This window comes from Chrysemys picta, chromosome 7 (genome assembly GCF_011386835.1).
Source record: "Chrysemys picta bellii isolate R12L10 chromosome 7, ASM1138683v2, whole genome shotgun sequence".
NCBI lineage: Eukaryota > Metazoa > Chordata > Testudines > Emydidae > Chrysemys > Chrysemys picta.
In genome coordinates, this window is record NC_088797.1 from 43,036,803 (window position 1) to 43,052,758 (window position 15,956).

A 15,956-nucleotide genomic window follows, 5' to 3' on the forward strand; every position below is an offset into this window, starting at 1 on the left:
CCAAAGCCTTTTTTTAAAATGGAAAATATATTTTTGGAATTGAAATGGCTTTGTTTTGAAGAATGAATTGATCTTTCAAATTGAACCTGAATGCACATCATTTGATTTTTATTTAAAGTAGTAGGTAGGGTACTAGGTTAGCAGGTACTTTGTTTGAATTTAGTGATACTGTTGTAGGCCCCCAACTTGAGCTGCATGGGTGCAGCCAACATCAGGCTTATCAGCTAAACTGTCTACCCTTTGAACGCGTGCTGCATTGAACATGGGCAGTACTGTACAACTTCTGCAAAATAATCAGACGTCTACCCATAGGTACCGTTTTAGTCTTGGAGGAGGGATTTTGTCATAACTCACCGCATCAGGTGTAGTTTTTGTGTTCTAAACTAGCTATATTACAAGTAAAGTGAAGATCATGCTATGGAAATGCAGTGTACGGCTCTAGTTCAGGAAAGTATTGCTATTCAGAGAAACCAGTTTATATACTCAACTCCTATTGAAATCAAGTATGTGCTCAATGGTTTTCCTGGGTAGGAATAGATTTAAGCATATGCTTAAGAGTTTTCCTGATTGGGGCCTATAATAGGAATCCTCTACATGTGAATAACTGAAGTGTTACAAATAAGATTTATGTAGGATTGATGGTTATTTTATATAAGTTGTGCTGCTGTATGTTCTAATGCATTAAAAAGCTGTTACTTCACTGAATTTTCTGAGTGAAAAATCTTTTGTTGAAGTGCAGCTGTGTACTTGTGAAGGAATCTGATTGATATTTTACTGCTGCTTATTGCTGCATGATAAATATTCTCCTCTGTATTTTTATTATTATACAGAATGTAGACATTTCCAGACCTCCCGAGGAAGCCCTTGTAACAGTCCCTGCTCACCAGTGAACCCGTGTCCAGATCAGCTATCAAACGCGTGGTGCTGTTTTCATCCTATTACTTTAAAATACATCTTTAAAAAAATCATTCCAATCACTTTGAAATCAATTACAAAAATAATATTTAAATCATTGTACAGCACATAACGTCTAAAATTGTCTAGGCATAGTGAAACTGTATTATACTAATTCAGTTGAACCTTAATTGGCTGCTGTTTGCTGTTCTTTTTTTTTTTTTTTTTTTTTTTTTTTTTTAAGATTTCTATAATCCTGTGATCTTGCAGTTTTAATTTTTAAATTGATTTTTTTTTTAGGTCCAGTAACTGTTGGACTTTAGTTGAAGTATGAAAGCTACGATGCATAACATACTGTGTGTGATAAGCACAAGCTGGGCACAAGTAGTACTTGTTTCCCCGACCTTGGGAGTGATTGGACTGTTAAATGTAGCAGAAAATAACATTTCCATAGTTAGCAAAACATTTAGTTCTACTGATCCATAGTGCTAGTCTGGTAGATCTGTTAGATTACCAAACTCTTTAATGGTATATATTTGAAGAGGAGGCTAGCAAGTTGAAGCTTATTTTATTCCAGACTTCAAACATAATGAGGAGAAGTATATGAGTAGTTTAATGTGTGCAATTTTTCTTAAAATATATTTCTGCATTGGGCGAATGGCAGAGTTCTTTGGGCACATAGTAACAATTTTCATTTGGTTTCTTTTGTTTAGGAATTAAGAAACACAGAATCTTAAAGTTCCCTATTCATGGTCTGGCAAGCAGCAGCCACACTTACTCCTAGTAGTATGCTGCTCCTAGCGCATATGTGGATGACCTTTGAGTCATCACATAGGGTTTGAGTCTTCACCTTTGAGTCTTCAATAGTGCATACATCTTATCAGAGCTTACCTTGGGTACAATACAAAGGCCAATGGCCATTTCAGATTAGTCTGTACCTAGATTTTAGCTTATACTTAAAAAAAAAAAAAAAAAAAAAGGTTGGTTGGAGGTTGTCCTGGCTAAAATGGGTGCACACACCTCCCGAAGCATGAATAGAATGTGTGTGTGAAAGATGGCGTGTTTACTACGGATTGTCAAGAAGTTATTCACCAAGAGAGTGCAACATGCCAGTGTCTAAAATCCTTTACACATTGTACAAAAAGAGACTGTAGCTCATTTGAAAGTTGAGTAGCAGCACGACCTTGCTGTTTTTTGGGGGATAGAGACCAAATTAAAATTAGAGGTGTCCGAGTAACAGGGGCAGCTTTGTTTTCATTGCATTGAATCTTGGAAAATAGGCTGTTTTCTAAGCAATTGCTTTTCATCTAAAAGAATAGCACAAATCCCTTGTTGTATAAACTGTTTGTTCAGTTAATAGGTCTATTTCTCCAGCTTGTACATTTTTTACAAACATTTTGCATTTTGTTGAAATTAACTATTTGCATTTTTTGATAATTTCTGTTGAGGTCATGTACCCCATTATGAGCTCCTAAATACTATAGTGATAGGGAGTAATTGATAGGTAGCTGGCTCATGTAAATAATCTATTGTACAGATAAAATCCTAGTATAGAATTTGAAGTTTCAAGTGATAGCATGTATCACTGGGTAGGACATTAGACTGGGAGTCAAGTGACCTGGGTTCTGTTCCTGTTGCTGCCATGGGTATCCTTGAGAGGTTTGCAGGGAAGTTAGTTATGTAAACCAGAGTTGTGGAAAAGTAACAAGATAGTGAGTAAATGAGAGAGAGAGAGTGTGTGTGTGGCCCATTACTAAGGAGAATCCCATGCAATAGTAAATATATATTCAAAGTTAACTTAAAGCTGCTTCTGCTGTCTGATGCCTGTAATACTTATATCCTGCAGGTGTAGGTAAGAGTCAGTAAGTAGTTCTAAGAGGTCTTTTTCAGTCTGTATAACTGCCTGGATGTGGCAATGGAGTAAGTGGTTCAAAAACCGCTTACAGTTATTGTAGCACTAGAGAAAACCCTAGTAGAGGACAGAATGGATTTTTAACCGTTGTTTGTACAGAGCTCCAAGGGAAATCAGCTAGTTATAGTTCCCAAGCTGCTACAATACACTGATTTAAAATATCTATTCATTTATTTTTATGTATTTTACCTTTTGGGTTTTGGATGTAAATGCTTTCACAAATTGAATCTGGTATTTTTTTATTTTTATTTTTGTGTAGTAAACTAGCCATGTCTGCATTCAGTGTATTTAACAACTCCTTGTCTGGCTTCTTTCTGAAAAATACTGTCCTCCCTACTTCATTCCTTCCAGACTTGTTTTTCTTGCAAACCAAGGATATCCTGGAGACAGGCATAAGCCCATCTTGGCAGTCTCAAGAGCTGCACAATTCCTGCCAGTAAAAAACCACTATTAAGCTCTCTCCCATCCTGGTTCCATCTACTCTCACAGACATGGTTGCCATAGGTATCTGAGATGAATCCCTAGAAGATTTAGGACTATGCCCAGAACTTCTCATTACCAGACAATGTAGCTACACCATCCTTTCTCTCCCTTCCCAAATCCTTTCTCCCTCATTGCACTCTTTCTGATAGAGATGTCTCCCTCTTTTTTATCTTAGGCCTCCATCTATTATGGCATATAGTCTACTCCAACAACTTCTTGATCTCCTCTTATTTTCCCTGGGATTTCCTGGAATTTGGCTTCTTGCCTTTCATCTTTTTGAATCAACAGCAAATGCCCAGCCTTCCATATACTGCAGCCAATATTGGGGCTCTCAGGCAGCCCACATAGACAACCCTTCAATAACTTAGTTCCAAGCGCCTGGTGGATGTGTCATTTTGATCCAAGTGTTGCACAAGTTATTCTGAAAAATATGGACAGATTGAACAAACACCATTATCATTGCTCCTTTGTGGCCATTCAAAGATTGGCTTGCTAAAGGCCAAATATCCATAGACAGGTGTTGACTCCAAATCCCTTATAGTCTCTCCCAAAAACAGGACAGTCACTTTTTTCTCTCCAGAATTTGGCCTCTGCTGGTTTGTTGCACAAGAGATTATTGCTTCAAGAAAAAGGAGTCTCTGAAAAGATCATAAAGGCTCACTTCAACTCCTGGAACCCCCTGATCCCATTAAGAGTTTGAAAGACATTCTGAATTTGCTGCCTATCCAGAGAAAACTCAGCTTTCAGTGTCATCAGAATGACCTCTTGAATTTCCTCTGGAGGGATTCCATATGGGCTTAGTTGATGGCAGTGTAGGTTTCAAGGTTTGGTTTCAGGCTTGCAGGTAACTTAACTTTCAGAGTGGTGTTTCCATAATTCTCTCACAAGACTCAGATCTCCTGTAAGATATATTGCCCTAGTCTGGGGTCTTAACCTAAGTTTTAATAACATTATTGGAACCACTCCCTTGAGCCTATTGGCACATCTCTGATTAGACTGTAAACTCTTCAGGTTCTGCTTGTTTACTGTTTCAGCAAGGAGAGTCAGTGAGCTAACAGTCCTCACTTATCACTCTCTCACACATTGTCTTCCTCAGTTTTAAGATGGTATTACGTACTGAAACGTCTTCCAGGAACAGGACTGTCACCCAATTTTACTGAAATGAAAGGTGGTTCTGGTCTTGATTCTCTGCTGGGCAGAGGAACAGATTCACTGCCTGGAGCTCAAAAAGCCTGCAACGACTCATCAATGCTCCGGCGTTAGTCTTTTCAGAAACCTTAGCTATTTCAGTGTGTGTGAGAAAATAATTTCTGTGTCCATCCAATGCTATAAATGTTGATTTGAAATAAAGGGAATGAATTAAAATAGAGAGGTTTTAAAAAAGAAAAAGTGGGGGTGCCCTCAACTTAAGAAAAATCACAGGCTTTTTTCTACATACCGTTTTCACAAGTAAGAGCTAGATTTCTGTCACTGAAATAGGGTAGAGATAAAAACGGATTTCTCTGTTTTTCAATTACTTTTCTGTGCGCTTTTGACCGTACTCTGCGTAGTCAGTTCAGCCGTTTCCGCTGTGTATAAGTCATTGTATGTCTTCTTATTAATGTAGGTTTTTACAGATCAACAAGAATATTTTTTTTAAAGGCAAATATGAGTATAAAACCACAAAAATTGACTAGCAGTTGTGGTTGTTGGGCATATCGGCAGGTGTAGAACCCTGAAACATGTTTAAACTTATTTTTGAAAACAAATTGTTTTCCAGTAACTTGATAGTATCCCATTAAGTATAATAAAGCAACTTATCATCCCAAAATCAATTTTCCAACTCACTTTTTTATTTTTTCATTAAATCAAGTCATTGCCTGGATGGATGTGTGCTGAAGGGGAGGAGCTTGATAAACTTACTAAAAATGCCAGCTCTTATTTTTTAATAGTTATACTGCAATAGTTTTGCCCCCTCATTGCCCTTTAGACCAAAACAAAATCAGAAAAGAAGTTCAAATATCTTTTGAGACTACATAGAAACATGGGGGGAGGGGGCAGGGTTCTGGTGAAATTTGTGCAATTCATGAAAATCTGAAGTGCAGTAATAAAAGCAAGTTCAAACAGAATTTTCAGTAAAGGTAGTTTACAATGTTTATAGTAGGAGAGTGGTTTTGTGGTTAAAACACAGAACAGGGAGATGGTCTGTGGCAGAGTCAGCAATAGGTGCTATATCTCCCATCCGTTGATAATGGGCCTGATGCAAAGCCAGCGGGAGTCTTTCCTGTGACGACATTGGTCTTTGCAGCTGGGGTTTCCTCTTGTTAGTGGTTGAAAGAAAGGGCTCTGCAGTAGAGAACCCTAAGCATGCAAAACTTTTCTGCAACCATCTTCTTCCCCAGGTTCTGTAGACTTGTTACTTCTCAATTAAAATGTATATGGTTTCAGAGTGAAACTAGAGTGGTATAGAAACTATATGCTATCCAAACAGCTTTGGGAACAGTATTGCAGTAGAGATGGTAGAAAAAATGGTTTTAAAATCACATCTAAATGTCAACCACTGGCACCTATCCGCGTAATATGAATGATAGTATCTGTATGCCCTAACAGTAATTGTGTGCGTGTGGGGAGGGGAGAATAGATGCTTCAGTTTTATTTACATTTTGCTTATCCAGCAAATAACCTTGAATGTGTGTGTCTTGCCCTGTGTGCTTGGTTTTGTGAGACCAGAGAAGATAGTCAATGAAAAACACTTTCTCTAAGACTGCAGAAACCAGTAAAAATGAATTCACTCAATTTCAGTTAATATAAAATCTGCTAGTAGCTAATAAAACTTGAAATCTGAACAGTTACTATTTTGGGGACGAGTAAGTGAATAACTCGGGGACCTGATCCATGTTCCTCATCTTAGTCAAGCAGGCCCTAATGCCCAGAGGTGTGTGACAGTTATTGCTAAGTTCATAGTGCTACCTCATTTTCCTATGGAGTCTTTGCAAGCCTGTATCTGAGGTTATGCTCATCCAAGGAGCACAGTTCCAGCTAAACTAGCATAGCGCACAGTGTGGAGAAGGAACCGCATCTTTAAAGATAAACTTAATAAGACATGTGCTCAGTGGACAGTATGAGAGTGTTTTAACAGCTGGCATAATGGATGTCCTAACTGATGCTTTTTTATTGGCAGCAAAGAAGGCCTGTGATCTGGTATTAGAGAGTTGGCTTTGTAGAGAACTTAAGAGCTGGCATGAAGTTTTAATCATGGTTTTTGAACTCTATATACTGGCTGGTGTAGGTGTAGGTTGGGCCTTATGTCTCATTTTATTAAGTCTTCTGAGAAAATGTGTCCAAGGTGCTATGTAAGAAAAGCAAATTCTGTCTGTCTTTGGCCCTTTGTGATGTGCCATAGACTGAGTAAAAACCTACAGCAAAGCAGGAAGAAACTTTGCTTAAATCCCCTTTCTGTCTTTGGCTTGCAGAATGTAGGTGTGGATCGCTCGAGAGAGGAAGCCTTGAGGACAGTACCTAATCATCTATAACTCCCGTGGACCATGACAATATCCCCTGCCTGCCCCAGAAGCGCTAAGGAAATAGCTCAGGTACATGAGACTGGAGAAGACATCCAAGGAGGTCAAGCAGTGTCACATGCACACACTCCCTCTGACTGTAAGGCTTTTAGAATGTGATTCAATGACTTGTGGGAAAACCCATGATTCTGGAGGACCCTTAATGCTGAAAGTTGAAATGTGCAAGGCAGGAAATATTTATGGGAAACCCAGTGAAGTTGATATTAATTTTTCTTCTGTGAATATGCAGTTTTTCAACTGTTTTTATTCTTCACCTGTGGCTCATGCAAGATTGTTAATTGCTCGTCAGCTTACTGTCAAGTTTTAACTGAACTTTTACTTTTTTCAATAATGGCTTTTCTAAGAGTACCTCTTATTTTTACTGTGAATGACTGCCTAGAATTAGATGACTTTTTTTTTAGTGTGTATATATATATATTTTGAATACATGTGAAATTCTGCATTTAATGCTCTGTAGGCTCCATTTGCTACAAAACCAGTTCATATTGGAGGCTTGCTCTGAAAAAGTTTCTCAAGTACTTTTTTCCCATCCCCTATCTATGTTTGAGCATAGTTCAGGTGTTGCAAAGCACCGTGTATGTGTGTCTTTTGAAATAGGGATTCTTTCCCCTTTGCCAAGAAAAAATATTTGATATTATATATTATATTATATTGACAGTGAGAGAGGCTTTGCTATCACAGTAAGTTCCTTTATCTTCCATGCAAAATGGCATTTTGTACCATGGTGGGGGTGCACTATTATACAGTTGATCGTTCTAGAAGGATGGTTTTAAGTACAGATAGCTGGCTTGTTAATAGTCTAATTATCCTAGAAAGAGATTATGAAGGGTAAAATGACAGATATCCTTCAGAATATCTGTACTGTCCAGGTTAAGCAGCCTTTCCAAGAGAGAACACAACTTCCACATTCAGGGTGAAATATACTCCCATTCAATGGGCCCTCAAAAGACCCAATGCATCACTTGAATGCAGGAAAACTTCAATGTAAACCCTAAATGGGCTCTAATAGAGTGAATTTCACACTAAAAGTATAAGGTTTTTTATGTGGGAGCATTAAGTAAATAGAGGAGAATGTTAAAATAAAATTTTAGCCTCCTGAGAATTGTATAAGTACAAAACCCTTGAGTGAATTTGGAAATTGATTTTTTTTAAAATGTCATCTCTATATTTTGTTTTTAAAATCTTTTTAAACTTCCTGTGAAATTGCAAGTGCATTTATGTCCAATGCTAAAAAGTAATAGAATTTTCTATGCATGTCAAGGCCACTCACTACCTTCATTGTTCCAAGCCCCTATCTCTCTCTCTCTCTCTCTCTCTTTCTCTCTATAATACATGTGTTGTTGGATGATAGAATTTAGGTAGCAACACCTAATTGTTAATGAAATGAAGAAAGCTGCCCATTAGTTATTGGAGTATCTTTTTGATGTCTGCTAATCCAACTCTTGCATTTATCCGTTAATACATTTAGTTGAATTTCAGTGCAGAGAATTGAGTTCTGTCAAAGTAGCTTGCAGGCAAGGGCTAAATTGTTTTTTTTGTTTTGTTTTATGCAGGGCAGGGGACTCTAATATGTGCTGCTGTTGTGATTTGTTTTATTAAGCTAGTCTTAGCAATACAGTCAATGTACTGGAAGTAAGCCATATAGCTAGATTTCATTTCAGAAAACGAATGCATAGGATATCAAAACACTTGCTTGGAACCTTAGCATCAAAAGCTTTTTGTCTGTAATCCATGCAACCAGTAATATGCATTTAAAAGTATATATTTATTTAGCTGTATTAATAGTTATTGTCTAATGTTATAGCACAAAGCACTGCTAAGACATTTATTGATGCACAGCAAAACAAACCCTAAAGATGCTTATGGAGAGGGAAGAGATGCTATATAGTGGTTTCCCTTCTGATAACCTATTTGTTCATAGTTCAGAAGAACAGCCCTATCCTCTAAGGTGCCCTGTTTCCTGTGGATCTGGGCCACGACCTACAGTAGGGATTATTTATGTTTAATGATGGTAAATTGAGGAAGTCTAGCTTTTATCCATAGTTATCCAAGGCAAATTCCCAAATATTATGTTCTTAATGTGCTTTGAAAAGCAGAGGTTTACCAAGATAGTTTGGATTACTGTAGTTTTGAGCTTCGTCCTGGTAAAGGAAGCGTGGTTATAAAAGGGAAATGTTTCCCTATATGGGTTTTTAATCTCAGAACTTTCAGAGGTGCTGTAAAATTCTATATGGTTAAATGTTTTATGTATAGTAGATATTTTTATAGACTGTGTGAATAAATTGTGTCAGTACTTGAAAATAAAAAGGAGAATCTGAAGCTGTCAATTCTGTTTTAATTTACAAATAATGTCATTGACTGTATCTTAGTTAGTAAAAGAAAAATACTAGAATGTAAAAATAAGTAAATGATCACCCCCATCTCTCCTGCAAAAATTGAGAGTTCTGGAACTATATTGCAAGAATTACTCATTACTATCTAAAAGCTGTATACATATTCCCATCTGTTTCGGAAAAGTGAGTCATCATCCAGAGGGGGTAACTTCTAAGCATGGTCTAGTATGTTTGTTTTATGTTGTAGTGATTGGATGGGATTAAACTAACCTTTCTGACATGACTGGTCTTCAATTTAATCTTCTAGGCAAAATGAATCTCATGTGATCTTTGAGCCAAGTAATAAAGATCAAATGTTAAAACTCAAGATTTGTGTTTCTTTCCTTGTCCCCTTAGACCAGCTATGCTACAGTAACATGTAGAGTTGTGTAAATATCTCCTCAGGTCAACACACTTTATGAATTTGTACACTGTGGAAGGCTGTGAAATACTTTTTACAAAATGTATCTTAGATAGAGAGAAGTGTGAGAGTAAAGATTAAGTTCATTTCATTATCATCTGTTGCAAAAAGAGGTGAGATATACTGATTATACTACCTACAATGTGTGACAGAAGCTGAGATCTGCTCAGGTTGGCAAAAATCTTTTGCAATAACAAAGAAAAAGCAATAGTTCAGATTTAAAATAGAAGAGGAAATCAAAATTCATGTGAAATTAGGATTGTAAATTGAGGCTTTGTGAATTTCAATGAAAATTAACTGTTACATTTTGTCATTCTAAATGTTTAGGATTTGTGACATTCTAAAACAAGACAACTTTGTTTTTTAAATGATTAATTCTCATCTACCTGATAGTCTTCAGTACCAATAGCTGCAAATTAGTAAGTAAAATGTTAATCTGCTGTAGCATTTGGATTTAAATAGTCCATTATGCATGTATAAATAAGCTAGACTGCATTGAGATGCAATAGCGTTAGTAATGCTTTTTCCATTTCTGATGCAGTTTATGAGAAGGCAAAACTTACCAGAGGTCATTTGTCTAGACTAGGGGCTCTCAAACTTGTTCATATCGGGAAGCACAGCTTACTGTGTTCACATCTCCTCTTTGGAAAGTACTGATCGCTACTAACTTTAGTCCCTCGTGGTGGTGTATTATCTACCACAGCAATTGCTATACCCTCTTCTCCTCCAATGTAGTAGCATTCTTTATTAGAGGTAACTCATTTCCAGGTGCCTTTTTTTAAAAGGCCTTGAGACTGCTCTTTGCAGTGAATTGAATGGACACTTAGCAGCAGCTGGTACTAAGAACACCAGCCCTTGTGCCCAGTCTGGGAACCAGATAGAAAATAACTGCAGTCTACTAACTTCCACAAGGTGGCTCTCACACACAATGGTTACAGAAAAGAGGGTATGTAATAAAGGTTGTAAATCTCTGTATTTAATTATTGGCTGATGATGATAGTGATCTAACACCTTAGTCAGTTCCATTTATCAGTGGGGAATTAGACTGTCACTTAAGTAGCAATACATCAAATATCTATAATGTATTAAATCTGAAATATTTATTATGCTGATGCAGATAAAGATCACAATGTGTGTCTGGTTACTTGTTGGAGGGTATGTTAGTTGGTCTGTTAAGCCTCCTGATACATTGATGTGCATGTGTGACACCAATTGGCTGAAGCAGGCATTCCCAGCAAGTCATTTCAGCATCTCCTACCAATTAGAATGATGTGCGAGAAAAGAGAGCTTTGTAGAGTAGGGTCATCTCATATTTTAAAAGAGGAGCATGGGTAAATGTAACTGGTTAGAATTCTATTTTCTTTTGACACATTTTAAAATTCCTTCTTTCCTTGGTTAAAGCAGACACACATTTTCCCTGCTTGAAGGCCGAGAGCCTGATTTGAAACTGTACTTGTAATAACTTACTTTTAATCTTAGGGTGCATCTCTACCATTCTGTTGCAGAAGGATCAAGCATCCATAGGCACACCAATCTCAAATATAAAGAACAAGAGTGTAGCCAGGTAAAACATACCTAAGCCTTCTCTGTTCTGGTGATTTGCCCCCTTTTCAGCCATTGGTTGGCAGCCATGGTTCTGTTACCTCTGCTTGAAACCACAAATTGCACTTTGTTTGTTTTTGTTCTGCCTACACTGAGGGTTTGCATTTATGCTGCTGATATTAGGGCAAATACCTAGTGTGTAGGCAAACCCTTCTATATGAAATAAAACGCCAATCTGGGTCTCCCTATATAAACCTGAATTTATTATGAGAACACTGAAGCTGTAGGTCCCAGCTTTAAAAAGTAGCACTGTTTTTATAAAAACAAAACCAAGAATGTATTATATGATTGAGTCTACAGTGGAGCCTCTTTTAAAAAGCCAGAGCTGTCTTCCTTCTTCAGTAGTACAGGGCTACAGAGGTTTCATCTGCCAGAGACTTAAGGTATGTCTGCGCTTGGAGCTGGAGCTGTAAATTCCAGCTTGAGGAAACATACCCAAGCTAGTGGGCTCAAAAATAGTGTAGTAGTGGCAGGAGGGCCTAGCAGCACCAAGTACATATGTGTTCGAGCTGCTACATATGTACTTGGGGCAGCTTGCCCCTCCTGCTGATGTGGCTACACTTTTTTTTTTTTTAAGCATGCTTGCTTGATCAGCACTAGGGCAGGTATGTCGCCTTGAGCTGGAATTTACGCCCCCAGCTCCAAGTGTAGACTTACTCCAGGTTTTGCTATTCTTTCACTATATGTTCTGTAAAATACTGTAGCATGCTGTGAAGTATTATAATTAAAAAAACTATGCTGGTCAAATTAACGAGTGTATATTTTGTGATTAATTCTTTATCTGCTTACTCACTGTTTGGAAAATTAAATCTTTCTGCACTGGATTTGCCAGAGATGGCAAGGTTTTCTTGTATTTAAATGAACTATACTCACCTTCTGCCAACTATTCCATGTTTAAGCACTGCACTCAGTAGAAAGTTTTTCTAAAACTAACTGGCCTTTTCTTAGCATAGTTCATCACAGTACCTTAGGAAGGTTTTCAATAGGGTATTCTCATGTTCAGTAACAATAGTTCCTAATTCTAAATTCTTAGAGGACCCCCCTCAATTTTTTCGGTGCATCTTGGATAAAGAAATCCAAAGGAGGAAATGATTCCCTTTTGATCTCAGCATAGTGGCTTGTAGCCATTTAAATTTTAGGTACATTTGATTGTTGAATTAATGAGCAGTTTTGATTATGAAATTAACATTTATATAGCTTCTGTGCAGACAATGATTTTTTAAACTTAATGGACATTAGGCTAATAAATATGCTGAAGCACCTACACTTAATGGTTCTCTCTCTCACACACGTATGCTGTCTTCTGTGACAATCTGGTAGGTAACTGTTTTTATTCTTGCTGTGTAGCACTATTTGCTGGGCTAATGGCAGTTACATAGCTGTGGAATATTTGTACTGGTTAACAAATCAGGGCCCTCTTTTATGCAATACGCTTATAGAACAGCAGCACTTCAGTATTGTTTTTTGATCTATCCACTAGTTTAAGGTCCATAGTATGCCACAGGCCCAGTTATTTTATGTAGTAGAGCAAGTGGTGTATGTCTAGCTCTGTAGTTAATGTTGGTTATGATCCAAATCATTAGAGGTTGTGCATTGAGTAAGTCAACTTTCTATTTACTTGGAAGTAGACCTGTGTGAACTAGTTTTGTATTAATGAAAGTGGTTTAACCCAGATGAATCCTTTCCCCCCATCATGTACAGATGTTATTGAACTGTGGAAAGTTCACATGTGGTTATAACCTACTAAATGGAAGCATGGCTTTGCTTTAACATCAGTTATGCTAAAACACATGGAGCCACAGATGTTCTATTTGAAAGCTGGGGATTTATATGGAACAGCACCATGTCTGGCAGTTCAGCAGAAATGTTCCATCTCTGAAAGGCCAGGTAAGTGGACCCAATATTCCATATAATAGCTGAACTAGGGCTCTTTTTTGTAAGAGGCAGTGAGCTTATTGCTCACATCTACAGTATAATAAATGCACTTTATACTTTAGCAGTGGAAACTTGTACTTCAGTCTCTAAAAATTTACTCCTAGTGGGTTGTTGCCAGATACTTGGGCCAGAACATCTGATGCATATGTTTGCCAAGAATAAATATTTAGAGTAACCAATGAAGCATAGCACATGGAAAAAAGATGTCACACAATGAATTGGAACTAGTTTCTTTTTTCCTAATGTAACCCATCCTTTTGAGTTACATTGCAGGTGGAAGGTTGTAGCAGTTAATCTTGTAACTATTGTAATGATGCAGGATAGAAAGGAGATGTAATATTGGTTGGAGGAGATGAATGATTAAATACTGCTGAATTTAACTAATTTTTGTATTTCAAAAACTAGAGTGAGACACTGAGGCTAAACTTAAAGAATAGCCAGTGTTTTATCTGCAGCCGCAGACAACAACACATTTGTTACTTAACTGTGGCATGAAATTGTTTGGCACAGAAGACTCTGGAGGCCCCATAGTTACATGAGTTCTTAAACTTTTAAAATATTGGATGTTGTCTTAAAATAAAGTATTAGTTTGTAATGAGGCAAAGTTGTTTGGTCAGAATAAGCCAACAGGCAAGCATCTGACACTAAGAGAAACTAGTGTTGGGTACAGGTTTCAGAGCGATAGCCATGTTAGTCTGTGTCAGCAAAAAGAACGAGGAGTACTTGTGGCACCTTAGAGACTAACAAATTTATTTGGGCATAAGTTTTCGTGGGCTAAAACGAAAGTATGGTGTTGCCATACTAACTATAACGAGAGTAATCGGTTAAGGTGGGCTATTATAAGCAGGAGATGCCAGCAATGCCATGTACATTGGCCAAACCGGACAGTGTCTACGCAAAACAATAAATGGACACAAATCAGATGTCAAGAATTATAACATTCAAAAACCAGTTGGAGAACACTTCAGCCTCCCTGGTCACTCAATTACAGACCTAAAAGTCGCAATTCTCCAACAAAAAAACTTTGAAAACAGACTCCAACGAGAAACTGCAGAATTGGAATTAATTTGCAGACTGGGAGTGGATGGGTCATTATACAAAGTAAAACCTATTTCCCCATGCTAATTTTACACCCCCCCCCCCCCCACTGTTACTTACACTTCCTTGTCAACTGTTGGAAATGGGCCATCCTGATTATCACTACAAAAGTTTTTTTTTTTCTCCTGCTGCTAATAGCCCACCTTAACTGATTACTCTCGTTATAGATAGTATGGCAACACCCATTTTTTCATGTCCTCTGTGTATATATATTTTCCACTGCATGCATTCGATGAAGTGGGTTTTAGCCCACGAAAGCTTATGCTCAAATAAATTTGTTAGTCTCTAAGGTGCCGCAAGTACTCCTGTTCTTTTTATAGTGTTGGGTATGGTATCCTTAAAAAAAAAAAAACTTTGCTTTTTAAATCAGGAACATTTCTATAATCTTAATTTACCTTTTTCAATAGATTGAGAGTAAATGAGAGTCATTTTGGAGAAAAAAGCGTAATTGCTAAAATCACAAAAAGTTTAATATAACTTTTACTGAAGATGAATAAAAGGGCCTCAACCATATTTAAAAAAAGACAATCTTTTCTAATGTCTTGTTTCCAGAGCAAAATATACAGCATATATATATATCTATATATATATATAAAATTACCAAACACAAAATTTACATTTTCCCAATTAATGCACATGATTCTTAATATCTTAAACCTGACCATGCAAAAAACCACTGCCAGTTAATCAGCAGTAAGAAATTTTTCATGCTACTGTATATTATTTTGAAGGAAAGATATAGACACAACATTGTTGGACCACATGTCACTTAAACATTGTAAACAGAGGCTTCCAAATGCTAACCCTAAATGTTCAGAGACTATTTAGCCAGGATCTGTTCAAACTTAGGGTTAATAAAAGAGAATCCAGCAAATGCAGACTGATCCATAGATTCAATCAAGTTTTTGTCACTGTAAGATAACCGTGCCTTCTCACTCAGAAACTCTCGGTCAAAGTTGTTGTAGTCACTTGCTGATTTCTGTGTTAAACAAAGAGGGTGGAAATAGTTAGTGGCTTCTTTGCTTTTCTGCACAGCTTCAGCCTAATCAGATTTGCTAAAGAGAAAGTTTAAAAACTCGTAACTGTGAGCACAACATTAAAATGCTTCATTTACTATATGTAAGATCTTGAATCCCCACAGAGCATTACCTGAGCATATTTTCAGAGTTATCACCCAAGTAGTTCTAGTCATTGGAAGAGTATTAAATCACACTTCTTTACTGATGAAAACTCAAGCCAAACTAGTGAGAAGGAAGTTAAGTAATGCTTTGTAGAAGGTTGAAAAGTTTAGAAGTCTGTAAACAATGTTCTTGAAAGCTCAAAGTGTCAATCTTTCTACATTTACTTTGTGGGAAGCTCACTTTGAGGTAGATGAACACATCCAGCATTTCAAAAGAAAAAGGCAGTTCATTTTAGTCAAAGATGTCGTTAAAACAGTAACTGATAGGCCAACAACTAATGATCTTACTACTGTGCTAGCAGATGATGGAGATATTAGCTAACATGATCCCAGTAGAGAAAACCAGAACACTCATCTGTTGAGTTGTTCATTCTCAGTCAACTGAAAGATTCCATGACTATCACTAAGAGGTTTAGACACGTTCTAAGATGTGCTTTTTTAAAAGTGGTATTGCTAGAACTCCACCCTGGCTTAGAGGCTCTCTACAGGGGAGGAGATA

General features: G+C 37.2%; 2 protein-coding genes across 19 annotated transcripts in view; one reads left to right on the forward strand and one right to left on the reverse strand.

The window, feature by feature from the left end:
• PFKFB4 (6-phosphofructo-2-kinase/fructose-2,6-biphosphatase 4) overlaps positions 1 to 9,549 on the forward strand; it is a 113,672-nt gene extending 104,123 nt beyond the window's left edge. For 12 of the 13 annotated variants that reach the window (XR_010589112.1, XR_010589113.1, XM_042861726.2 and 9 more), the window contains one exon: positions 6,742 to 9,549. Coding sequence is in view for 11 of the 13 variants with exons in the window: in XM_042861726.2 (XP_042717660.1) it covers positions 6,742 to 6,801 (60 nt within the window). In the remaining 2 variants the exon portion in view is untranslated. Of the gene's footprint in view, positions 1 to 830; positions 922 to 6,741 lie in introns of all 13 variants that reach the window. The other variant, XM_005309329.5, reaches the window with a different exon arrangement.
• Positions 7,185 to 15,956, reverse strand: part of PRKCD (protein kinase C delta) — a 161,153-nt gene continuing 152,381 nt past the window's right edge. For all 6 annotated transcript variants that reach the window (XM_065551276.1, XM_005309327.5, XM_005309328.5 and 3 more), the window contains exon 18: positions 7,185 to 15,256. In XM_065551276.1, the coding sequence (XP_065407348.1) occupies positions 15,098 to 15,256 (159 nt within the window). In that variant the 3' untranslated portion in view covers positions 7,185 to 15,097. The remainder of the gene's footprint in view (positions 15,257 to 15,956) is intronic.